This window comes from Echeneis naucrates, chromosome 1 (genome assembly GCF_900963305.1).
Source record: "Echeneis naucrates chromosome 1, fEcheNa1.1, whole genome shotgun sequence".
NCBI classification, from domain to species: Eukaryota; Metazoa; Chordata; class Actinopteri; order Carangiformes; family Echeneidae; genus Echeneis; species Echeneis naucrates.
Window position 1 is genome coordinate 2,551,453 of NC_042511.1, and position 24,552 is coordinate 2,576,004.

Here is a 24,552-nt window from a genome sequence, read left to right on the forward strand (position 1 = left end):
CCGTTCTTTTGTCTCCATTTTCTTTAGTTTGTGTTCACAATGGAGCTTCAGCTTCTCTTCAAGCCAACTTCCTATCGACGTGGACGTAAATGAGTGGCTGTATTTGAGTTTGGCGCCTCGGCAGTAAATCCTGAATGATTTTAACGGCTCTTCCTGAGTCCTAATCTGTCGAATGTGTTCTCAGCTCAGTGACTTATTAGCTTTATGAGAAAGTGATATCAGGAATCACACTGAAGCGTTTTATTTGCACTGAAGGACGAGGAGCCTTTTCTGTTTCTGTTTCCAGTTGCTCGCTCTCACTTTGTTCCTCGCTCGGTCTCTTTCACTACAAACCAAAAGCCGCTCTAACAAGCGCTCAGCCTGCCAAAAAAATAATTGGCACACAGTCCAGTCAAACAGATGGTGATTCATACAGGTTAAGTGGTTTCGCATACAGGGCAGAAAGCGTGTCTGTGATGAAAAGGTGCAGCTGTTCACAAAGTAGAGAGTAAAACTGACAGTGAAGAGACGAGGTAATGACACGGTGTTTGATTTTAGAGAGAGAACAGAGAGGAGAGTTAAGAGGCCGGAAGAGACGGATTATTGTCTAAAGTATCGTCTGTCTTCAATCCATTGCTGGAAACGCGTATCTGAGATCGGCACTGTTTGGGCGACGAGTTCCTTCACGAGCACGAAAACATTTAGCGTGATGGGAAAACAATCGATCCCACTTTTGTTAGCTATGATAGCTTAAAAGAAATCAAATCAACATGGTGATATCATGACATATCGTGATGATTTGTCAGTAAAAGGTAAATAAAGGGAAAATGATCGTATTAATCTGGACCACCACTCATCCAAGTTAGCATCCAGCTTCAGCTCAGAGATTTGAGATAAGAAATCTGTCTCCTCGATGTCAGACACGTCCGTCTTTTTCCTCACTCGTCCCGTAGAGTTTGAAGAACCTCAAAACCTGAAAAGATGCAGCTGCTGATGTCTGAGTGTTTTTAACACACACAGACACACACAAAGTCACGCGCACAGGCCTGAGTTAATTGTCCCATTATCGCACAAAGGCAGCTCTGCATTGAGCCATATTGTCCTTTCCACCTGTTTAAAGAGAGTTTTATGAGCTCTGTCATGAAGCTAGATGGGATATTTCACAGACTCGGGCCATTAAACACAGTCAGTTGTGTATCACGCACACAGACAAAGAAACAAACACACAATATCTAATTCGATCTGTTACACCCGTACCCATTTTGTTTTTCCTGATGCGCCGTAATTGCCTGCATAACAATGGACGCACGTACGACTGAAGGTCACCTCGGCAAGTAAGTGATTCTTCTGCTGGTTTGAAAAGAAACCCCAAAATATCCATCACACATAAACGTCTTCAGGTAGAAAGGTCGTTCATCAAGCCTCTCTTGGCGGGGATGCAGACTGTTTGGAGCCTGCTTTCTTTTTTTTTTGTCCTTTCTCCTCTTTGTTCAAATCACATTTGCTTTTCAGCCGCAGTCGCATGATGAAACAGCACGCAGGAGTCTGAGCGTCTATGGGACTGACTGAGGGAATAACGGACACTGACACTTCCTGTTGCAGAACCCTGGACTTCCTTCCTCTTCCCTACTTCACACCTTCACACTGCTGTTTTCTGCAGTGGTGTAAATTTGAAAGAAAAGTCCATCTCTGGGGACGGAGACAGACATCTTCCATCGATAGGTGAATAACATGGTGACCCTGTTCAGAGAATCTTTCACCTGAAGTACGATGTCAAAGGATTCAAAGGGCCTGTTATCTTGGTTTTAAAAGCTGCTGCACAGCTTGAATAGACTCCGTGTGAGAGCGTTGGTTTTATTTCACCTTCCGTTCCATCCATTCTGCCGTCAGATCAGAGCTGATACCTTTTCCAGCGTTTCGGTTTGTTACCTGTGTTCATGTTTCTGCCGATGATCATCACAAACTGAGAGGACAACAGACTCCAGTTTGTTTCCTGATCATCTTTTGTTTTATTGCTGAGGACTGATTTGGTAACCTCTCTCTCTGTCCTGAGAACATAATTTATTCAGAAAATGTTCCGCTGCTTCGTAGCCTGAGGGATGAAGCTGTGCCACATACTGCTGCTGCTGACTCTGATGCACGTCTATCGCCTCCCAGAGGGCAGATGAGCAAACAGGTGAGAGGAATCCCACTCAACAGCAGTGAGTCTCATCTAATAAATGCCCGAACCTGATGAGTGTGTGTCTTCTGAAAAGCCGTGCAGATGATGATGTCTGTCAGGCCGTTTCCAACAGAGCCCCGGAGCTGAATATTTAGATAGTTGGTGAAATAACTATGCACAGCTTTCCCACCAAGTCCACAAGAATATAAGACAGCAAAGGCCTGGGAGAGGCTGACGATAATGTTTCATCACGATGTGATCAGCAGGTGGCCCGGCACGCTGCCTGTCTGTAGGCGGGAAGAGTTCGTCTCTACAGCGACTTTTTAAACATCTTACAAGATCTATCGACGAGTTCAGGACGCTCAAAAGTCACCCAAAGTGGAAAAGTCGACTTCCAAAGTAGAAATTTTTCTGTTTCAAAGTTCCCACCATCCCATTTGAGCAGATTCACATTCAGTTCAATGCCAAAGTTAAAGTCTGTTGCTGAACTTCCAGACAGCATCTTGACAAAACACACAAATGTTAGCTTCTCTACTGGAGCCTTTAGTCGTTTAAAGCTGGGTTTTATATTTATTGTTTTATTTCATGCTGAACTGCTCTTGATACATAAAAAAAAAAAAAAAGAAGTCTACCTGCTGTCGTGTATATTCATCCAGATGCATCTTCTAATCCTTTTTTGTTTATCTCTGCATCTCTATATTTGTTTCTGCACATGTGACTGTGCGAGCGGTTCAGCAGCGACGCTCAGCCTGTCTTCAGTTTGCTTCCTGTGAGCCCAGCTGCAGGAGTTTGCCTCTTTTCTCCGCACACTCGGTGAGTAACTGTTTCTGTTTCGCTTCACAATCGGCGGCAGATTGTCATTTTGAATTATGGGTTTGTGGGCCCGCTGCTTTCTGAGCTGTCAACAGGAACTTTCCGCCGACTGCTCCGAAGGTACTGTGCCTGCTGACATATTGGATCCAGCAGCACATCCCATGAAATAGCCCAGGTGAAGCTTGTGATAGCTTATTGATTTCTTCTGTCCAATCCTTTTCTGTCAAATGAAAAAAGACAAATGAAGGGGTGATGACGGGCTGAATCTGTGCTTTTTGACCTCCAGAATGTCAGGAGTATATCTCACATGCGGTCCATCAGAAGGCAGTCAGCTAAAATCCATCCCCACCAAATCGACAGATATTTAACTATAACGGCTGTTTCATCGGGTCTCCAGTTAGACGTTAGAATTTTTGTTTAATGTCACTCAAACCTCTCGACAAAAGCAGATTCAGCGTTGTTGGTCAATTTGCTGCTTTGTATTATCAACAAAACTGCACAACTGTAACAGCTTTCCCTTTCTCCTTTAAGATCCTTCGTCATGGAGGCTGCAGCCAAGTACGACTTTGAAGCTACGGCGGACGATGAACTGACCTTCAGAAAGGGAGAGAAACTGAAGGCACATTCACACACCAAATACACCTTCAGCTCGCGGATAGATTCCACTTTGTTTTTCTCAGTAACCTCGAGCCCACAGGTTATGCATAGCCCTTGATATGAAAACGCATTCAAATGTGGAGGAGGTGTATATACAGTAGGACCCGGCAGCGTTTTCATGTAAATCAGTTTCTCCAGAACATTCAGTGCACTAAGACGGCTATTTGCAGCACACTGTAAGTTGTTGTCACCGCTTATGAAAGTGTGTTACAAAACTGCATCTTCCTGCTCAAATTCCAGTTTATTTCCCATTTGTATGGAAGAGCTGTCGCAATCTTCATGTCCGTCGGGGCTTAAGAACATAAACAGCAAAAGGCAACTGAAAAATTTACCTCAAAATTGCCTAAATTCAACAGTCACAATATTCGTGTACGCATTGAGAGCTAGACTTGAATGATCCTGTGTCCTGATTTCAAAATCATCGATTCACAATATTTCTGAGGGACCGTGAGACTAAAGTGTCTGATCCTTCAGGGGTGAAAGTGAAGATGTTTAATAGGACCTATTGACTGATTTCACTTCACTTGTACTTCCAGATTAACGGTAAACATTTAGCGTGATGGGATTTAATTTCATGTGAACCTGTCCCACTTTGCCAGATTCTGCAGACCACCGGTGACTGGTACAAAGCCGAGCGTAATGGAGTTCAGGGCTTTGTACCTAAGAACTTCATCAGCATTCACCTACCGAGGTAAGGGAGAAGTATCTAAAAAAAGGGTAATGTGAGTACCTGCATTTGTGTTTGAACTGCTTCTCTGTGGCTCCAGTTGGTACCAGGAAGACACCAGCCGCAGGGACGCTGAGACGAAGCTGATGCCAGAATCCGTGGGTGCCTTTATCATACGAGCCTGCCAAAGCGGCGCCCTGGGTGACTTCTCCATCTCCGTCAGGTGCACTTACTGTGTGTCTACACGTGGACCTCACTGCTCATATGGCTGATGTATTGGTGGGATTCACCCCCTGCAGGGCATTTAGAGTGACCTGCACTCAGAGGAAACCTTCACTGGTTCGACCAAATGGTGTAAACTCAACACTGAAAGGCCGTAAGCAAACAAATACGTTGAAACCTGGCACGTTCTGGCTCTGTTGCAAATTTGCCGTTGGCATGAAGATAAAAAATGTGTTTTCCAAATTCCAACAGGCTGAAGGGGTTTCTCACATCAGGTGGGTCAGAATGAGCCAGAACTGATACTTTTTCTGCATTTTCCTGGCTGAACTGCAACACTAAAGGGGGTCAAGTCTGTGAATTTAAATGTCTGCTTGACCGAGTGATCAAGCAAAACGAGTGATTGAGCTGCACCTTTTGGTTGGCCGGATGTTTAAAGATACTACACCGAAGACAATTCTCTCTTCTGATGATATATAATCTGTCTCTTATGACTTCATGCAGCGGTATAAACCGCAACAGTGAAGTCAAATCAAGCCAACAAGCACCCAGAACTAAAGACATAAACAGCTGCTCTGTCAGACATGTTCATAGTTTGTTTTTGTTTTTTTCCAAATCAAACCAAATAACAGTGAAACACTTTGTTTTATGAATGAAGCAGAAACAAAAGATCAAATTAGTCATCGGTGTCAATCACCTCCAGCTGTTTTAAATTAGATTGAATTCAAAAATTTTGTCAGCAGCTGTTCACCACTCATCATGAAAAGTTGGTGCAAAATTGCAGACTTGTGCAAAAAACACAAAACACCCAAGTATTTCAAATTGTATGTCACATTTTTTGCCCGGTAAGCACAAAATATTTATCTTTCTGCAGCACGTCGGTGGTCTTCCTCCCTCTCTCCCTTCGTTCAGACAGATATGTTGGAGACTTGCAAGAAATCACTCTCTTCATTGAGCCAATGCAGATTTATTTATTTATTTATTCAACTTTTACTTTCTTGTAGAAAAGCAAGAGATGTGGAGCACTTCAAGGTGCTGCAAGACAGCGGGCACTATGTCCTGTGGGCTGAAAAGTTCTCGTCTCTCAACCAGCTGGTGGAATATTATCAGAAACACTCCATCTCCAAAGAAACTCCAATATTTCTGCGGGACACACGGGAAGAGGTAGGAGCTGCAAATGGAAATGTGAAATATGCCGAACAGGATTTCTGACACTTTTATTACACAGCGTAAACAAATAATGGACGAGATTCCTGCATGAGTTCAGCAGAGAGAGAGCTGTTTGTGGGTCAGTTGACTTTGTGGTCTCCTCCTGGGGGGCAAAATCACAATAAATAATGTGAGTAGAAAATTAAACATTGAGCACACAGAGGCAATTATTTTTAGTGTATGAATGTTCATGTCGACATAACACATTTATGCAGTTTATGCATTTGGCCATTGGCGCCCAGGCAAGGCTTAAATTGTAATCAAAAAAAGGTTCATAAATTGTTGAACTCCTCTTCCACTTAAACATGAAACAGAATGGATGGCTGACAATCAGCCTCTGACTAAAAACCATCAGTAAACGGATGTGTGATCTGAGAGGTTACTTTAAGTTGAAAGGTGTTTTGGTGTGTGATCTTCTGAATACACTTTTTGTGTCCCAGCAGCAGCAGAGAGGAACCTCAGACCGTCTCCCACGTCTGCCTGCTGCTCTCCCCAAACTTCCTCCGCTCGACCGCCCTGATCTACCGGCACGCCATCAGGTACGCCAGCCAGAGTGAAGCTGCAAAGCTTCTTTCAGGTGTAACACCGAGCTGCTGTCTCATGTCGAGCAGGTCAGAGCCGTGTACAGCTTTCAGGCTGAGGAGAAAGACGAGCTGGAGTTCAACGCCGGCGACATCATCGAGGTCCTGGAGTGTCCCGACCGGAGCTGGTGGCGAGGCCAGCTGAGGGGCAAGACGGGCCTGTTCCCCTCCAACTACACCGAAGCCATCTGAGTCCACGTCGGTCGCAGTAAAAGGCTCAGGGTGGTGTGACATCTGGAACACACTCTGTTGGTGGAAATAATTCTGCTTATCAAATATTGTAATTTAAACATTACATTATAAATCTAAATATTGGCAATTTGATTGATACAGTCATCTGACATCATTTATTCCACAGAATTAGGTCTAAATTATATAATATAGAAACTGCAATATGCATTTCTATTACTACAGTAGCATATTTACTTTAAAATGTTTAAAATGTTTTTTTATTAAAACATACATTGACAAAAAATTTAAAGTAGATCACCAGAGTTTCTTAGCTGCTACCAGAAACTGTAAAAGTGAAAAGGCCCTAAATCTGTATTTTGCCTCATGGCCATCAGAGGGCCTCTCCTCTGTTTGAAAGAAATAAAACTGTATTGAAGTCTATGTGAAACTGGCTTTACTTCTCACTGGATTGTTGAATGTTTTCCAAACGAGTTTCAAGTTTAAAGTCAATATAACACGATTTTCAGCAGCATAACTTTCTTTACCAAAAAAACACACACATGTTAATTCATCCATGTGAAAATCCAGTTTAAATACATATAAACGCTGAGATATTCCTCAAATAAAACAGATTAATATATTCCACTCTTGTGTTTGCTCGCAGTATAAACCTCTTTGCTCTTTGTTTACCAAGCTGATTAAACCCAGATAATAAACTGAGCAGCCCCACCTTTCCTCAGAACAAGCCCTTTGCAAGCACACGCCTACTGCGTCCATTTTCTCTGTATGAACAGTTTCAGAAAGTTTATTTCATTTTAATCAGACCTGTTGCACACTAGCTGCAAGAAGAACATTCAAACGTGATTATATTTATATGCTGCTTCATTAAAAATCAGAAGTGTTGGTTAGTAAAAGTATTTTTTAATGTTTATTTGTTAGCTGGCTGTGAGGATTTTTTTTTTTTTCTCCAAAGCTTTATGTAAACATTTGGTGTCTCTTTGGGCGTGCCTGCAGCTCAGTAGTCTGAATTCCCAGCAGCTCCTGAAGGCAGCACGGACCGCCCCTCCCTCCCTGATCCGGACAGGTGAGAAACTTTTTCCAGGTCGGTTCACATCCGCCGATCCGGATCCAGGTCCCGACCCAGATCCCGATCCAAAGTGCAGCCATGGCCCAGTCCCAGCTGGCGGTCCTGGAGGACGGCCACATCGGGGTCAACGTCCCGGAGAGCCGGCCGGAGTTCTTCTACAGCGAGGAGCAGCGCGCCGCCGTGGAGGAGCTGCTGCGGAGCGGCGACGGAGCCTTCAAGACCCGGCTGATGGAGGACCGCATGAAGGACTTCCTGTCGGCCCGGGAGGTCAAGCTGCTGCTCAGCTCCTTCAAGAGGTACGACTCCGAATCCGAACCCGGTACCGGAGCCGGTACCGCAGACGCCGATGGCTCCGGGCTCCACTCCACGTATTGGCCCCAGATGTCGGACACGGAGGTCCCGCCGCTGGATCTGGGCTGGTCCGGAGGGGGGATGTTCAAGGGGGTGACCCGGGTCACCGTGCACACACACCCCCCTAAAGATAATGGACCACACATCAAGGAGGTGGTGAGGAAGCTCATCCAGGAGGCCCACAAGGTGATTTATTAAAAATAAATAAAATCATAACGCTATAATAAAGATACAAACCGGGTTAAGTCACCTCTGATGGAGGAATAACTCCAAATAATTAATAATCAAATTATAACCCATTAGGGATTACATCAGGAGAGTTCAGTGAAGTGAGTGACAGCTCAGTTTTGCTTTCTCTAGAGAACCCATTCAGGTGGAATTACCTGCTTTAATCCAGAGATTCACCAAGTGACACGTATGAAAATGGACATCTGTTTTCTTTCCAAAGTATCAAATGGAAATGAGAAAAACAGAAATAATGAGGGCAAAATTATGAACATGGTTGTTTGTGGTGTTCATGTAATCTGTAATGATGTGGCCAAAGGTATGTAGACATCCGGACTTCTGACGGCTGCTGGATATAAAAAAGGTCTTATTGTTTTATGAGTATAGTATTATGAGCTAGTGTCATAAAAAAAATCACGATGATTCTCCTTCAGTGATTGTCTGATTTACTCTGTAACAGACTTCTTCACTTCTGTGATCAGACGTTTTATCGACAATGACAACAAATTCATCCACCTTCAGAAAAGGGACAAAGTTTGGCATATTGATTTCCAGCTGCTTATAGAAATCAGCTGAAGGAGGACGGTGATGATTGTTAGCTGCAGCTGAAAATGAGTCCACACAGACTCTTGTTTATAGTATCGTGAAGATTTCCTTTCTTGGGAAGTTGAAGAAGCAGCAGCTTCTGCTGTCTTCTCCGTTTTGGCCATGAAGCTCTGCTGTTGTAATAAGCTGCAGTCTCACCAACACAAACTGTTTCCACGGCTTCGTGTTGTGCGCTCAGTTGGGTAAAGTCCGGGCCGGTCTTTTATGTTTGAGTGATTAATGCCTCCTCACACATTAACTCCGGCCCTGTTCGAGTTGCCCGCTGTAATGTTTACTCACGGACTGCCAGATGACTCAGCTGAGTCATCCGTTCCGCCCGCTCTCGGTGTCAGGACCCCACGCTGCCTTAAAACTGGGTCAGGGAGGACAACATGAGCTGTTCGATTTGTGTTTTTACACAACTCCTCTTTGGAGTTTCCTCTGAATTGTCTTGTGAAATTCATCACTCCTTCCTCTCCCTCTATTTGCATTCCAGACTCAAGTGATTTTCTTTCGACCCCTTCCCTCCTTCCCTCCTTCCCTGTCTCCTTAAGTCCTTTTTTCCTAGTTAGCAACACATTCATCCTACACTGCAGGACTTCTGCCTCTAGTTTAACATCTTTAATGTCTTCGGTCTGAAGCGTGTGCGTTTCCTGCTCCACCTTTCTGTAATCCTGTCACGCAGGCCATTTAGAAAGTACACCGTGTTTCGTTTACTAGTTCACGTCACCTCTCTGTTCACTATTTATACACATTTCCATACCTGATTTTGGGTGTTGCACACGTTTGTCCTGTGGTGTTGTGGTTGTATAAATACACGGCGGGTTGTTAAGGTCGGTGTGCATGTGTGGAATGTCACAAACCTACCGACTGCCTTGTTGCCGGTCATAAATGCGTCGAGTTGTTTGCAAGTTAGAAACAGACACGCACGAGGAATGCTGAGCAGCCAGTTCTCCACGCACCAACATGTTGAACATATTAAATTACCCCTCGCTTGTTGCCTTTTTGTGTTTTTGTCCCTAATTTCTCCCGACACTGATCCTGTTTTTTAGGCCTCTTGGGCCGGAGCCCACCGTCGCTCCACGTCTGCTCGGGATTTTCTCTCAGTGAGACACTGAGTGGGAACAACGGGCCTTTTTCTCTTCTGACAGAAGAACATTTGTTTCAAGTTTCCATGACTTTGATTTTGAAGAGGCACATTTTCTCAGGCCTTCATCCTCCGTGAAAAGATCAGCTCTCTCTTTGTCTCTTATCCTGCAACACGCAGCTCTCTTTATTTTACTTCATGGTCCAGCAGTATTCCCTCAAGGCGGTTTCCACGATGTAAATTCATTTTCCTGAATAGAATACAGTTGCAGATGTTCTGTGACTCTTTTGCATGATGTTTTGATAATGAAGTTGGAAAATCTTTCCAGTTGAATATCCAGCAGGCCTCCTTTTGGCTTCAGCTGTTTATAACAGTAGATGTAGAATGACGTTGGTTCAGCCTTTCCTGTATAAACTGCATTTACAGAATAATCCATCCCTTCAATTAAGTCACCACTAAAAAGTGATGGGAACCAATGTGATGACAAAAAGCCTTCTGTCTGACCATCAGGGGACGAAGAAGAAGCCAAAACCCTTCACCTTTGGATCGTTGTTATACTTTAGATATTATTTTGGCCAGTTGCAGTGAAGCGTTTCTTCACGTGCACGGCTGCCGGCTCTCGGGAATTCTTTTATTCAGTAAAAGTGGAGCGCTGTGACGGATCCCAGCAAACACAGAAAGCCTTTTAGTAGCCTTTTTTCTTCAGACACAGACTGTTTTAAGTCCTTAATTCCTCGACTCGTCTCCTTTTTGTTGTGGTGGGAGCTCCGTCTGTGTGAGCTGTGAGCCTGACTGGAACAGAGAAGAGGAAAAATACCGCTTTTGTAAGAGTCTGTCATGCAGCTGAACAGTGCCCTTGGGGAGAGTATATCCCTGGGTGGTAGAGCGCTTCGTTTAGACAAATTAGCTTCACCTGCTGGTTTCTTTTGGTAGTCATCGAAAGTCATCCTGCCTCCTGAGCATTCCATTGATTTATTTCATTATTTGCCTATTGGAATGAAACAGGTTTGTGTTTTTGTTGATCTTCTTTCTGCTACAGCATGAGAAGAAACGGAGCCAATATCATCAACAGCTGTGAAGCCTGGAGTTAAATCTCTTTGCAAAGAGGTTTTACTTTGATATGCAATATCATTTGTTTTTATGTGATCCACTTTTTTTTTTTTTTTTAGTTTTTATACCTGCCTTTTCGTCCCGACAACACGAAATGTGTCGGTGATATCATGGACTCTGGATGTTTATTGATATCTAGCCAAGTGACCAACAACCCAGTGTGACGTCTGGGAGCCTTGAGTTTGGCCGTCGCCATCTCGGTTCCTTGAAACCACGTTTGGAGGAGAAGGCCTGAACTGCACCATGTCCTGATTGTCACCACACTTTCTGGCCACAACCGAGAAGCGATGAAGATCCGATCCATTCTCAGCCGTGTCCTTTGCACGTCTTGTCTGCCTTTAGCAGATTTTGCACCAGAAGCTGTGCCGGAATAACAACTGTGTCACAAAGTGCTTTTGTGTTTTTGGACAAAAACTCAAAGTTTTAGGGCCCTTGTCTGCCCACTCTTTTAATAGTATTACCATCAGCTGTACAGGGGCCTCCTGTCAGGGACGTATGCTGCCAGATTATTTAGTTTGAAATTATGTGATCACCCCATTCCTCTGTTTAAAAAAAATAAAAAATAAATAAATATAAATATATATATATATTGTGCTGCATTGTGCTGCATTGAAAACACTCCTTCTCTTGCAGGTGATCGCGATAGTGATGGACCTGCTCACAGACATCCAGATCCTGCAGGACCTGATGGATGCGGCCCACAGACGCTCCGTTGCTGTTTACATCTTGTTAGACCAGCAGGGGGTGCCACACTTCCTGGATATGTGCCACAGGATGCAGATTGGCTCTCAGCATCTCAGGGTAAGATGGCACGAACACAAACACATCTCAGAAACAGCCAGTGGATGTTAAAGTCTGACTCTGACTCTCCGTTGCTGCAGAACATGAGAGCCAGAATGCTGCAGGGAACTGGATTTTGTTTGTCCTTCGGCAGGCTGCCGGGTTCACTCTGTAATAAGTACATGCTGGTGGACGGAGAGAAAGTCGTGTTTGGCTCTTACAGGTGAGAGAGAAACTTGTCCAAATGTCTGAGGATTTGTTTGTATTGTCTGCGTTGTACAGGTTCAGAATGTATGTATTTTTTTTTTAATAAAGTGATTTGTTAGTTTATCATGAGTCTCATAGACTAATGAAGCTGATAACTGCTGTCTCCGTCCCAGCTTCTCCTGGAGTACCTCTCGTATGGACCGAAACATGATCACCGTGATGACGGGGCAGGTGGTCGACTTCTTTGACAGGGATTTCCGTGAAATGTACGCCATCTCTGAGAATATGAACCTCTATAAGGAGTTCCACGTTAGCCCCCCTGCGGCTGGAAAGACCGCCACGTTACGCTCCAAAGCCGGGCCCAAACGCCCGCCGTTGCCCGCCACCACGTCCCGCTTCCAGGTCAGCTTAGGGGACTCGCGGAAAGACAAAATCCAGGTGCCTGCTCACAAATTCTACAATCCCAAATACTCGCTGGTGTTCGGGGACGCCGCCCGTCCAACGGGGTCTCTGCAGGGGCCAGGACCTACAAGACAGTCAATTCTGGCTGAGATTCCTGAGGACATGGGCCAGGGGAGACCACGAGTGACCAGCAGTGAGAGGATGGGCCAGACGAGTCCGTTGACATCAGAAGCCCCAAGTGAAAGCTTCAAGAGGCCAAACAGAGACACGCAGGAGAGGAAGCTCACATGGAAGCAGAAACTATTTAGGAAGAAGCCGTCCACCAAGTCTCTGTTTCAAAGCCCTGAAAACAGCACATGTCCTTCACTGACGGAGAACAACCTGACTCACGAAAACGAGGACGACTTTGAGGTGATCGTGAAATCGCCATCCAGATGGAGGAGTAAGAAGTCGTCCAAACTGGACCTGCAGGCGGAGTCTGTAAAAACTGTCAGCTCCGCACAGGACAATGAGAGTAAGTCCAGAAAAAAGTGGCTTCACCTGCAGTTCTGATCCATAATTTCATCCAGTGGTTCCCTTCCTTTGGACTCTGTTCTCATTTTAACAACATGGAGAGCAGAGAGAGACACTTTGATTCAACAAAAGGTCTTTACTTTTAAGGAGTAATGTCCCAAAGGGGCGGCACCACTGACTGACTCACCTCACGATCTCTTGTTTTGATTCCGTCAGTGTTGTCTGTTTTATCGGTTCATTTTTTCCTCTTTTCACAGGTGTTAAGACTCAAAGTCGAAAAAGACGGGATTGTAAAGTTTCCTGAGGCGACCCCGCCATCCTCTGAGGACGTCTTTCCGCCTTAAGATGGATTTACACAGTGACTCCTTCAACATTAACACCACCTTTGATTGTGCAATACGGTATTTTATCCAGCACCTTACAGCGAATGAATGAGAAGGGAAAAAAAGAGGTATCAGGTAAAAACACATGCAGGTTCTTACGTTTAGTGCCAAATGTAACATGAACATTCAAAGACTCTCCGCTGGGGAGCAGAGAGGCTTAGTGAAAAACTCTGCTGGTGATCACGAGCCCCTGGGGATGTTTGGATTATCGCCTCCCTGCCGGACACCAAGTGCTGGGGGGGGCTATGGTTTACATTTTAGGGCTCAAAATGTGAAGTAAGTTTGCACAAATCTTCTTCAGCTAGAAGACACAATTAAGACAACAGCTGTCCGAGTCTGCAAATGAAACGCAGCCCTTCCAAGTATCCAAATTTTTGATGGCTGAATCATCAAAAAGGACTCATTTGAAACATGGAACCACATTTGTCAAATTTCGAATGATTAATTCTAAAAAGTCTCTTTACGCACAGAGAAATTAGATATCACCTTTAGGTTGGACTGTGGGCTGTTTTACGGGGACTTTGATCCTTTTAGTCTTTTTTATGTTCTCATTTCTCTCAGTATGAATGTCTTTTCTCTGTACTAATGCGTTGTGGGGGATTTTTTTATTGTACTTATGAGGTCTCAGATGAGGAAATTTTTTTTTTTAATTAAAATGAAATGAAATGGGAGAATTGCCAGATGTATCTGATGTTGGCACGAAGCATCACTTTGCCTGCAGCGCCACCTGGTGGTGACTCACTTTTAAGATGGAAAGCTGAAGGTTGCAAAAACACAAAGACTCCCTTTTCCTCCCTCTGCTGGTCTTTTCTCGTAGCCTGCTAATACTGTAGCACCATATCTAATGGTGAAACCTCAGGGAAGCCATGGTTGAGTTCACAGTATAGGTGGGGACGTGAAGCAGAGTGGGATGTGGTGCAACACTGAAACAGGAAGTCAGAGCTGCAGCAGCAGGAAGAGGCCATCTCGCAATTAAATATAGACCAGCATTACTCACACACAGCAGGGCTGAAAATGTCACATGAAAGCAGCTGTTGAGGTGTCGTGCAATTTTGGAGTCATTCATCTTATTTAGTTTTATTCCAAAGAAGCCAGTTTTGCTCAGAACAACTTGTGAAAAGGCAAAAACAGAGCTACATGATGTTGCATTTGATTTACCCGAGGCTAATTAAATCCTCAAGTTAGAATCAGGTGCAGGTTACACCCGACTGTTGTTCAAAACCTTTTACTTGCATTTATTGCCTAAACCTACAGTCCACTCCAGCCATTTAAAACTTTTCCTTTGACACAATCAAGCCAAGCGCTTCTCCATGTCGTAGCGGCAGCAGCCCAGAGGAAGCCAAACACAACCTGTTTGGGTCTGATAAAACACTTTAAGATTGCTTCTAAGCTGATGTGTGTGATATTGCATTAAGCCACAAAGATGCCATTTGTGCTTGAAAGAGCTCATGCAAGGATGTTGAGATCATCTCAGCGTGCACACAGAAACAGTAAATATGAGGAAGTGAGGTGAGGTCGTGTGGTTTCGAAGTGCATTCGGCTGAAAACACAGGTGTCACTTTGCTCTGAAAGCCAAACGTGTCAACAAACACTTCAAGACTGTTTATTAAATACATTTACAACCCAGAAAAACATTAAGTACAAGTTTACTTACATTAGAAGGTACAGCTGAAAGATTTCTTTAAAATATTACAGTCCACTCCGTACATTTATAAAAAACATCAGGTATAATATTATATATTGCACTTATTATAAAATGGAGTGATACATGGAAAGCGAAGGTCTTTTTGCTTCCAGGTAAATCCTACGCCACTATAAAATAAAATAATAAAAAAAATACTTGACATACTTTCTGCACAAACGCATGACTCTTGGTCAGAAGCAAAGCTGCTTACTCTTTACGTCAAGAGTAAGTGTCCATTTCTTATCTTTGTGAGAACTGATGGCAGGCTGAGAAAGAGGTTAACACTTTTTTTTCCTACAGAACAACAGAGCTGTCATGGTCGGCGTGGTAAATACACAGCTACTTCCATAAAAATGTATGTAAACAGGAAAAACTAACACGCACCAGGACAGAGATTTCACTAACACAAACATCTGCGGCCCGTCACATGGACGAGGACGAGGACGGACACAAACGAGTCCAGTCGATGTTTTTCACCTCTGACACTGCTGAGCTCAGACCGTAAAAAGAGAAGTGGAAAGAGAAGTCCCTCTTTTAGCCCAAAACGATCGCTGTCAGTGACGGTCCGTCTGCCCTCCTGCGTCCTGTTGCACGGGGTTAAATACGGGGAGGGGAGGGAGACTAAAATACCACTGTGGTCCAGTACAATGAGCGAGCAGCTCAGTCCTGAGGAGCTTGGTTCATCAACTTCTTCTTGCGGACTGAGACCAAGTCGTAGAAGGGATCTTTGGTGATGCTTGCTCTGTTTGAAGAAAAGAAGACTGTTGTCATGAAGGTCATATTAGAGTGTGTGTGTTCACACAGCTGTCTGTGTGAGACGTTTTTATCCTTTTACATGAACTATGTGGACGCATTTTTGGTTTGAGGCCAGAATTGTGACGAAGGCTCTCTACTGTAGTTCCCCTCAAATCTTTTTCAGCTCATTGGTTAAGAGAGCAGCTCTTGGTTTTGGTGACTAATGATGTGATCCTGAAGAAGTTCGCTGCCCATTTCCACCAATGAAATTCACGATGATACGCGGTGCAGCCTGATCATGTTACAACACAGCCGGACACGCGTGCCGCACTCTCTCCAGCGGAGAGTTCACCAGTGTGTGTGTGTGTGAGGTGTGTAACTATTCGTGTGCCTACTCATGTTTGCGATGATATTTGCACAATCACAGATATATTTTTTGCGTGTTTGTGGTCTGACCTGATGGCCTCGATCCAGGAGTCTCTCTCCTCGGCGCTGGCGGCACAGATGGTGTAGGACTGGTGTTTGCCCTCCACCACTCTGCCATCCGTCTCTGTTTTGCAGGCTTTGATCTTCTGCCCCCGACTGTTGGGGTTGTACAGCTCCAGACAGTACTACACAACACCAAGAACGGCCAGTTTGTAAACGCCACATTACCGTCACACACAACACCTCAGAGTGGAGCAGCTCTTACCGGTTTGCGAGGATACGGCACTTCTCTCACGCAGAGGTTCTCCAGAGGAATGATGCCTCTGGGCTCTTTATCCTGCAGACAGATGGAAAAAGAGATGGAGTGAGTCGGCTGTTCTGTGAGGAAGGACATGATAAAGCGTTAACTTTCCACTCATGATGAAACTTGGCCCTTGACTTCCAAAAACAAAAAAAAAAAAAAACCTGTCGGGCTTTTCTGACCAGCTGCCTTCACGGTTGAGGTCTGGTTTTGGCTTTCACAACACAACTTCTCGCAAAACTTACCACCAGCATCAAAAGAAACCTGTGGTCGATGTTTATAACTTCGAATGCCTCGCAGCAGCCAGTTAAATGATAGAACACAGAAGAGTGCTTGTCACATCTTTCGATCGAGGACGGCCTACTTTCAGTTTGGTGGCCCTTACCGTGGTGAACTCGAAGTAGTACAGGCAGTTGTCAGTCAGGATGAACCATCGTCTCTTCCACGTCTTCACTCGGCCTCCTGAGACACAGAAAAGTACATCCAGTTATTTGTTGTCAAAGCTGATGCAAGAAAAGTTCATATCAGGCTGATTTTTTTTTTTTTTTTTTTTTTTTTCTTCTCCTTGATATAAGATGAACTTCCGTGTTTATATCGAATGATGTTTGTGGTGTATTTGCAGACAGAAGTGAATTCTTATATATTGGGTCATTTTCTAAGTGCCTCTTTTGTACTTTCCTGTTTTTGAAACCTCAAATAGCAACTTTGGTGTATCCAAGTTGGGAGAACCCTAACCCTCTTTCCTGAATTTGTGGTGTACAGATGTCAGCATTTTGTTGTTTACATCTACACCACATCTACATTGTAGAGGTGTTTTTACCGAGTTTGAGGAGCCAGCCTTCTCTGTCGGGGTTGAAGAAGGTGTGAGTCAGATCGTTCCCGTCGTCTTCTGGGATTTTAAAAGGTTCGTTGTGAATGCTCTCGTAGAGTTTCTGAGAAGAAAAGAATTCGATCGGGTTTAAAAAAAATAGATGCAGGCCAACATAAATTCTGAGTAAAATGTATTTGAATATCGAAACATCAAAACATGAAAACATTTCAATTCTGGATGGATACAGATTCCCAGCTTCAATTTGTCATTTGCATACAAATCAACAGACTCAAAGTGTGTGTGTGTGTCTGATTTCAGTGTGAGAAATGCACAATCGCCTTTTTTCCAACCAGAGTGGAACGTCGGGGCGTTTTCATACCTTTTCTTGTGAACACCAGCCCACAGTCTGGGACTCTGTTCACTTCTCCCACCTCTCTGTTTACTGTTAATGGTGAAACACTGGCACTAGAACGACTCTGATGTGGTTAATTTTGTCTTTCTGTTTTAAAGGGTGTGATCGTTGTGAGACAGTGGTATTATTTTCTAAAACGGGGAAAGTACTATGTGGTTCTGCAAAGTGTGTTACGTTTCATTTTCAGATGTATTTCACTTATTCTAAGTCTTATCTCGGCCTGTTTGACCTCCATTTGGGCCTTTTGGTTACTTTTATCTCTGCTGCATGAAAACTTGGAAAATGTGAATGTTTAAAAATAAAACCGGTAATTTTGGGGGTCTAAAAAAATCTGTGAATTGAATAATACTCTTTATATTTGGTGGCTCTTTGTGGGTCTCTTCTGGTGGTACCTTGCGGTGATTGTTGCTTGGCAGGAACTTTAGCTGCTGCTGTTTTTATAATATGAGATCTCAGAAAGACGCCAGCAGCGCTGACATCATCACAGCAGATTGGAGATTCTAATAAAAAAAAAAAAAATAAAGGTCGTGGCTAGCCGGTTAGCATGCTAACCTGGGAAGAAGAATATGTACGATCAGGACAACGTTTCTTTCTTCTAACAAAAGAGACGACGAGGAAAACAATCAGTTCTGTGGTGAACTTGTGACTTTTCTTTTATACTCGTAAGAATTGTTGATGCAAAAATCGGCTTTTCAAAATGATTTGGAATCTAACATATAACAAGTCAGCGGTCCATCAGTTAAGCATGGTGGCTAATTTTGGCCCCAGACTTGTATATTTTTCTTCACATCAATTAATCTGATTGAAGTAGATCAGCACAAACAATAAATTGAGCTGCAAACAATCGTTTGATTGATCGGCCTTAATTCGGTGTTGAAAATAATCTGACGAATTATCACTTTTCACGCATGGGTTTTTTTTTTTTTGTTTGTTTTGTTTGTTTTTTTTTTTGTATGGATTAAAAAAAGTGAGATTTTCTTTTTGCTGGTTGGGGATTGTCCCAAACACTCATGTTGCTTTAACTTTATTTGTATTATAGCACCATGATCTGTGTCACCTCCTGCAGTTTGCCTGCTTGTGTCAAACTCCCGAGGGCCGAAACACAGATGAGCAATCAGCTCCCAGAAGCTGAAATGTCAGCCGTGTTACCATCTGGGTTATTGCTTCCTGATGTCTGGTGACCGGCCGGGGTTTCTCACCGAGAGCAGCTCGTTGGGGAGATCCTCTCCGTTGTTGATGCCTCTGTTCATGGAGATGAAGCGCTCCAAGGTCGTCTTGTCCTTCACGTTTGGATTGTGGAGGCTGGTGTTCAACATGATTATGGCAAAAGACAGGATGTAGCACGTGTCTGGTGTTTAAAAAAAAAAAGAAGATGCACACACATTAAAAAATGACCAGAAGTAAAACATATTTAAGGCTGTAATATATTCACCATAAATATAGAGTTGACAAAGATAAGAAAAGCCCAACGAAAGCAGAAATGAAAGTCAGAAAAACAAAAACAGAAAGAAAGTCGATGTGGAAACTGACACACATCTAGTCCAGAGAGGAAATGGACGCTCACCAGTTGACTGGAAGACGTGAGTGTTGCAGTCGCAGTAGCGCGTGGCGAAGGCCTCCATCATGCGATCGATCTTTTGGGCTTCGCCCGGCAGACGGAAACTCCACAGAAACTGTCTGTCAAAACAAATAAGCCCCCCGTGTCACCAACTCACTAACCCCCGTGTCACACGTTCACAGCGTTGTTCCCTTAATCACAACACATCAGCCATTCACTGCCGTGTTCTTTTCCAGAAGCCGTTTTCAATGAAACTTCCTTAAAGAGGCGTTGCATTATTCCCATAATGCAACGCACGGCGTCTTTGCAGAGAGAGCCGTCACGCCTGCGTTAACATTTTATCCACTACAGCAGTTACCAAAAAAAACAGCTGTAAGCTGAGACATTCACATCAATAATCGCTCCGGGGAGTCGTGACATTTAGCCCACCAGCATCTGGGGCTTGTGAGAAACACTATTAAAGGTCATTAAATATCATAAAGTACCGAATCACCAAACGCACAAACTCATTTGTAAATCCCTGAAGGGCTGAAAAAGCCCGGCTCGCTTCTCAGCGTAACGAAGCTCTTTACCTGGAAAAGGGAATTTATATTTATACGCCCAGTGAGTCAAGTAATTATATTTCTGTTTTGTGTTGTGAACAACATAAACTATTAAAGGAAAGTAAAGGCTATTTTTTTTTAATTGCTTCTCTCTTTTCCATCTTGACCTTTGACCCCTAAACAAAGTCAACAGCACACAGTGCGCGCTCTCTCGCTGTTCGAGCTCTTCGGATTAGCTGGAGTTCGACCCTTCCGCGAAGCTTACAAAGCTTCACACGGTGAACGTCTTCGTCTTTCAGCTCTCAAACGTCGACAGCGGTGTGTGATGACATGACTGTAAGCTTCGGATGGAGATCTCTACCTGAGCGCCTGGACCAGGTTGAGGTCGGCGAACTCGTGCAGCTCCACGAAGGCCTTCAGGGTTTGGAGGTGAAGCTCTTCTCTGTGGGAAAGAGACCAACGAGTGCTGTTACATTTTTTTAAGGAGCCACAAAAAAAAAGATTATAAAGTTTTATAATTTTGCTGCAGATAAATTTATGGAAATATAGAGCAGCAATTTTTTTTCCTCCCATCATTCATCTGTCCCGCTCTCTTCCTGCTTCCTCACCTTTCCCCAAGAAATTCCCCGATGGCCGTCTTGTTGAGTCCCTCCTCCTTGTACAGAAACTCTGCAATGGACCGAGGGCCTCCGTCCAACAGCTTGTTGTCCACCAGGTAACCGATACCCTGCGTGCACACACACACACACACAAAACGGATTATTTCTTCGCACCTTTGGCTCATGACAGATCTTGAGACACTTCCCACTGTGTTTTGACTAAATTTGTTTTGAGTTTCAAAATGATCTCATCCTCGATTGGCAATACTGAGAACTCTGGCATCTTTTTGTAATTCTAATTCCCTAAAATCAGTCTCTGTTCCCCTTTCTCGTCGGGCACAAAGGCTGGTGAGGAAAAGGAAAGGGTGGTTTCAAGAGATCAACTCAGAAATTTAAAATGAGAAATAACGCACTGCTGGAGCAGCCCGGTTCAAAGAAACTCAGGCGAACTAAGCTAAACTAAAAGTCTGGCTTTGTATTTGTCGTAGCAAACAACACATGCAGTCCCAACAGCGACGATGCAGACGAGCTTGACCTTCCGCTGAAACCACAGAAACTGTGCTTCAGGCCTGTGACAGTATCATTTCACAGAGTCTCAGGAGCGCCGCTGTGGTTCAGTAGGAGGAAGTCAGCACAGTGGAAAGCAAGATAACTGCTCTAAAAACCTTTAAAGAAACCAAGAGGTCTCATTTTCTGCCAAATACTGAGCCCACCCAGATGTTCTTCACACACACACACACACACACTGCTGAACTCACCTTTTTGGGATCCATGTTGAATTTCTTCTTCCCATTTAAGAACTGCTTGTTCTTCTCTGTCGTCTTGCTGCAGAAAAAGAAGCGGAGATGAAAGATATATGATTTGAAGGTTGTTTTATTAATGGAGTTTATGAATTGTTGCAGAGGCGTTTGGCGTATTTCCTCATTGATGTGAAAAGGAAACAAACAGCTGTCTGGATGGCACAAACTCCATCATGGTCAACAAAACACTGAACACTGAAAGATGCATTCAATGCAGAAGCACAAGTTTACACCGAAAAATATTCTATCAGGGAAGATGTTCAAGGACAAACTCCTCCCATTAAAATATAAAAGCTTGTAGTTTGTAGTTGTCTGTTTATATCGCTCATCAGTTTCAGCAGAAGCAAACGTTACAGTATGTGAAACCTGCTGAAACCACGACTGTGAGGTTTTACCAATTTAAGCCGGAGCTTTAGGTGTGTTTTTCAGAAGGAGGTATTAAACCGGTCCTGGTTCCCCCCCCAGATGAATACTCACTTTTCCTCCGCAGACTCAAAGCTGAGGATTTCTGCCATCACGTTGTCGATTTGCATCTTCAGCTTCTGAGCAGAGCAGAAGGGAGGAAGATCCAACGTTAGCTCGGTCACCAAAACTGGACTATTTCTTCTCCCAATACAATTATTATTATTTTTCTTTTTTTTTTTCTTTTTGTGTAGTTAATGCTTCATCAGCAGATATTGTGGCGTACCTGAATGTCATCCAGCAGGTCTTCCTTGTACGTCTTAATGCTCTCAATCTCCATCTTCTCATCTGCTGTGAAATCTGAGGACACTGTTTGAAGATCAGAACACAAATGAAAAGAAATACTCCGCAGTGGAGGAGGGAAAAAAAATGTTCATGGCCTAGATAGTCCCACTATAAAACGATTTGAATAAAAATCTGCATGTGGTGTCGTATATTTTCAGATAACCACAGCTCAGAGGAAAAGAGGTTTCTCTAAACGACACACACACGTGCCATTCAGGTGTTGTGGGTTTTCTTTTGCATTTTCTTGAAAAACGTACATTTGAACATGACGACTGCAGCCGTACTCAGCTAATGTGTTCCTTCCATGGACGCCTTGTTGTCACTTCCAGAGTTTGTGTTAGAGGGTTGCCAGGTTACTTCCACCACGCACAACATCCCCCTCCAATGGCAACAAACGCCTTTTGTCTTAAGTGACGAACAAACACCAGCATGTGGTTTCAGCCTCCGATGAGTTATTGTCTTGGTTTCGTCAGAAGCTGGTGTGGATTTCTTCTTTGGGAGGCCGAAAAACAATTGAATTCCACAAAAAGGAGAAATAAAAAAACTAGGTAATGATTTTTGCTTTGGGATTTCGCTGTCACCAGTGGATTCTGGTTTCTTGTTAACGTCACTGAACACTCTGTGCGACGCTGGTTTTAATCTGTTTATGTAAAAGGTAGAAAATATTACAGAGTACTGTGTGTTCTGTTACACTTATTCTCTGAAACACAAGATAGATTACGGGCATCCGTCCATTCATCCATCCATTCATCCATTCATCCGTCCATCTATCCATCCATCCATTCATCAATCAAATCAAATCAGATTTATTTGTATATCATATCATATATCATAATCATAAGAGTTTAATCAAGGCACTTTACAAATGTATACATTCATCCATCCATCATCCATCCATCCATTCATCATCCATCCATCAATTCTTCTGTCCATCATCCATTCATCCATCCATTCATCCATACATCATCCATCCATCAATTCATCTGTCCATCATCCATTCATCCATCCATTCATCTATCAATTCATCTATCCATCATCCATCCGTCCATCCATTCATCCTCCATCCATCAGCTACAGTTGCAAATGTAGTTACTGTATCTTCAGTTTGACTTTCACGCAGCATTTTTAACACAACGCATTACACAAATAAAGGACCACACACTTGCTGATGGGTTTTTTTTTTGTTTTGTTTTGTTTGTTTGTTCGGAAACTGTCCTACTACTTTCAGGCCGATCATTTGTGGCCGTCGTACGTTGTGGAGGGGAAACAGCTTTGGGTAAATTTAGACTGTGCTGATTTGAATTTCAGCATGCTCGTTGGTTCCGTTGGGACAGAAACAGAAGTCGTACAAAGTTTCTCAGCAGCTCGCAGTTTATCTGGTGCGGCTCCAGATTGTGACCCTCGCTGTGTAAGTGAGTGTCTCAATCTGCAGGCCTGTTGAATGTGAGGTCAACAAAATGGTGACTGCACTTTCTGCAGAGATCTGTGAGCTGTTTGGTGGCAGTGATGAAACCACAGGACTTCCACTTCCCCACCCTTCCTTGACTTGATGCCTCTTGTGCAACAAGTTGATGCTGTAAGTCATTAAAGCTGCAGTTTTGAAGTGATATTTAAAATAGAAATTGAAAAACAGATGGAAGGAATAGGACTCATCAGATGTGTATCCAATGAGAGTAACTTCTGTTTTCATTATGATTGCTGCTGATGTGCGGTGTTGTGAATTTTAATCTCTTCCCAGTTTTATCACGATGAGTCCGGTGCATGGGGCTCACCACAGGGTGCAGCCGACGTTAACGGGTGAACCGCAAACACCAAGTCTCCATGTTTGAGCTCCATATCATTATTATCATCATTTTTTATATATATAATAATAATAATAATAATAATAATAATAATAATAATAATTCAGACTGAATTAGACGTGGACACCATTTTTCCTGTTCATGCTGTGATGTCCTGTTTTCATAAATGGAAATTAGGGCTGTAGTATTTTAAATATAATGTACATTAACATTGACCAGATAGTTTAACAACAACTTTAAAATGAAGGCTAAAAGGATAAAACATCGTAAAGCATTATCACTTACACTTCAATATAATAACACAAAAAGACAATGACAAACGTTTTTTGATATGACAAGTCTTTTTGGAGATCTAAAATTAAAATATGAGTGAAGGAGAAGAGAGAGGAGAACTCACCCATTTTGCAATCAGTCATTTAAATCCAATTTTCCAAAAAAGAAAAGAAACAGAAGGCTCGATATGAAAGCTGTTAAATGCAGCGACGGCGTCCTCAGCTCATCGTGCTCTGACACTTGAATGAAGTGGTCGTTCTGCCTTAACCACACCTCTTCCCCATCCATCGCAGCGTGAAGCTGACATCAGCAGCCAGCCAGAAAAAGTGACAGACAGATGCTATTTCAAAATAAAACAAAAACGCAGTTAAAGTGAAGCAAGTTGGAAACGTTCGGGCTCAGATTGAGTGAACGTGGCGCCCTGAAACTGCTCAGGGGCCCTCAAGTGGCAAAATGAAAGTGATGTTTCCAAACAAACACCCGGCAGGAGATTCTCTGTTGTTATGAGGTTTTAAATCATGTTGAAATTTTCTGACTTGATGAAACTTGGTTGCAAAACCCATCACAGGCCAGGAAGTGTGTTTTGAAAGGCAAGGCGCTAAATCACGTGATGAGGTAAGCGTGAACACCTGACAGCTGTCAGTCCCACCACTCACTCTGACAAAACCAGAAAGT

The 24,552-nt window shown here is 43.5% G+C and overlaps 3 protein-coding genes across 7 annotated transcripts; 2 read left to right on the plus strand and 1 right to left on the minus strand.

Annotated features, from left to right (window-relative positions):
- The first annotated feature begins 2,914 nt into the window (after positions 1-2,914).
- On the plus strand, positions 2,915-6,878 carry grap2b (GRB2 related adaptor protein 2b). 4 transcript variants are annotated; one of them, XM_029497514.1, is made up of 7 exons: positions 2,915-2,953; positions 3,485-3,572; positions 4,210-4,301; positions 4,378-4,500; positions 5,501-5,660; positions 6,146-6,244; positions 6,317-6,878. In XM_029497514.1, the coding sequence occupies exons 2-7, from the start codon at positions 3,495-3,497 to the stop codon at positions 6,476-6,478; spliced, it is 714 nt and encodes a 237-aa protein (XP_029353374.1). In that variant the 5' UTR covers positions 2,915-2,953; positions 3,485-3,494; the 3' UTR covers positions 6,479-6,878. The 4 variants fall into 4 exon arrangements, with proteins under 4 accessions (XP_029353374.1, XP_029353464.1, XP_029353246.1 ...); XM_029497604.1 differs by having other exon boundaries at positions 2,929-3,128; XM_029497386.1 differs by having other exon boundaries at positions 2,929-3,650.
- Positions 6,879-7,503: 625 nt separating this feature from the next.
- Positions 7,504-18,013, plus strand: fam83fb (family with sequence similarity 83 member Fb). Its single transcript, XM_029497350.1, has 5 exons — positions 7,504-8,081; positions 11,536-11,703; positions 11,784-11,905; positions 12,063-12,805; positions 13,062-18,013. Exons 1-5 carry the CDS (start codon positions 7,623-7,625, stop codon positions 13,106-13,108), a joined length of 1,539 nt encoding a protein of 512 aa, XP_029353210.1. The 5' UTR covers positions 7,504-7,622; the 3' UTR covers positions 13,109-18,013.
- On the minus strand, positions 14,775-24,020 carry cyth4b (cytohesin 4b). Of its 2 annotated transcripts, none has more exons than XM_029497364.1 (13): positions 24,002-24,020; positions 21,744-21,826; positions 21,533-21,597; positions 21,014-21,080; positions 20,265-20,383; positions 20,018-20,098; positions 19,121-19,233; positions 18,756-18,904; positions 17,154-17,265; positions 16,719-16,795; positions 16,298-16,369; positions 16,063-16,217; positions 14,775-15,613 (listed from the first exon to the last, which is right to left on the minus strand). In XM_029497364.1, exons 1-13 carry the CDS (start codon positions 24,018-24,020, stop codon positions 15,532-15,534), a joined length of 1,194 nt encoding a protein of 397 aa, XP_029353224.1. In that variant the 3' UTR covers positions 14,775-15,531. The 2 variants fall into 2 exon arrangements, with proteins under 2 accessions (XP_029353224.1, XP_029353234.1); XM_029497374.1 differs by lacking the exon at positions 24,002-24,020 and adding an exon at positions 22,060-22,619.
- Positions 24,021-24,552: the final 532 nt, after the last annotated feature.

What these genes read in the sequence shown, in the direction of transcription:
- cyth4b (XM_029497364.1), bottom strand. An exon ending in TTTGAGTCTGCGGAGGAAAA is followed by an intron (nt 21,081 to 21,532) that starts GTGAGTATTCAT and finishes CTTTTTCTGCAG; the next exon opens with CAAGACGACAGAGAAGAACA. An exon ending in TCCTGGATCGAGGCCATCAG is followed by an intron (nt 15,614 to 16,062) that starts GTCAGACCACAA and finishes TTCTTCAAACAG; the next exon opens with AGCAAGCATCACCAAAGATC.
- fam83fb (XM_029497350.1), top strand. Translation starts at nt 7,623, where the DNA reads ATGGCCCAGTCCCAGCTGGCGGTCCTGGAGGACGGCCACATCGGGGTC. An exon ending in TCATCCAGGAGGCCCACAAG is followed by an intron (nt 8,082 to 11,535) that starts GTGATTTATTAA and finishes CTTCTCTTGCAG; the next exon opens with GTGATCGCGATAGTGATGGA. An exon ending in TTGGCTCTCAGCATCTCAGG is followed by an intron (nt 11,704 to 11,783) that starts GTAAGATGGCAC and finishes CCGTTGCTGCAG; the next exon opens with AACATGAGAGCCAGAATGCT.
- grap2b (XM_029497386.1), top strand. Translation starts at nt 3,495, where the DNA reads ATGGAGGCTGCAGCCAAGTACGACTTTGAAGCTACGGCGGACGATGAA. An exon ending in TGCGGGACACACGGGAAGAG is followed by an intron (nt 5,661 to 6,145) that starts GTAGGAGCTGCA and finishes TTTGTGTCCCAG; the next exon opens with CAGCAGCAGAGAGGAACCTC. An exon ending in ATCTACCGGCACGCCATCAG is followed by an intron (nt 6,245 to 6,316) that starts GTACGCCAGCCA and finishes CATGTCGAGCAG; the next exon opens with GTCAGAGCCGTGTACAGCTT.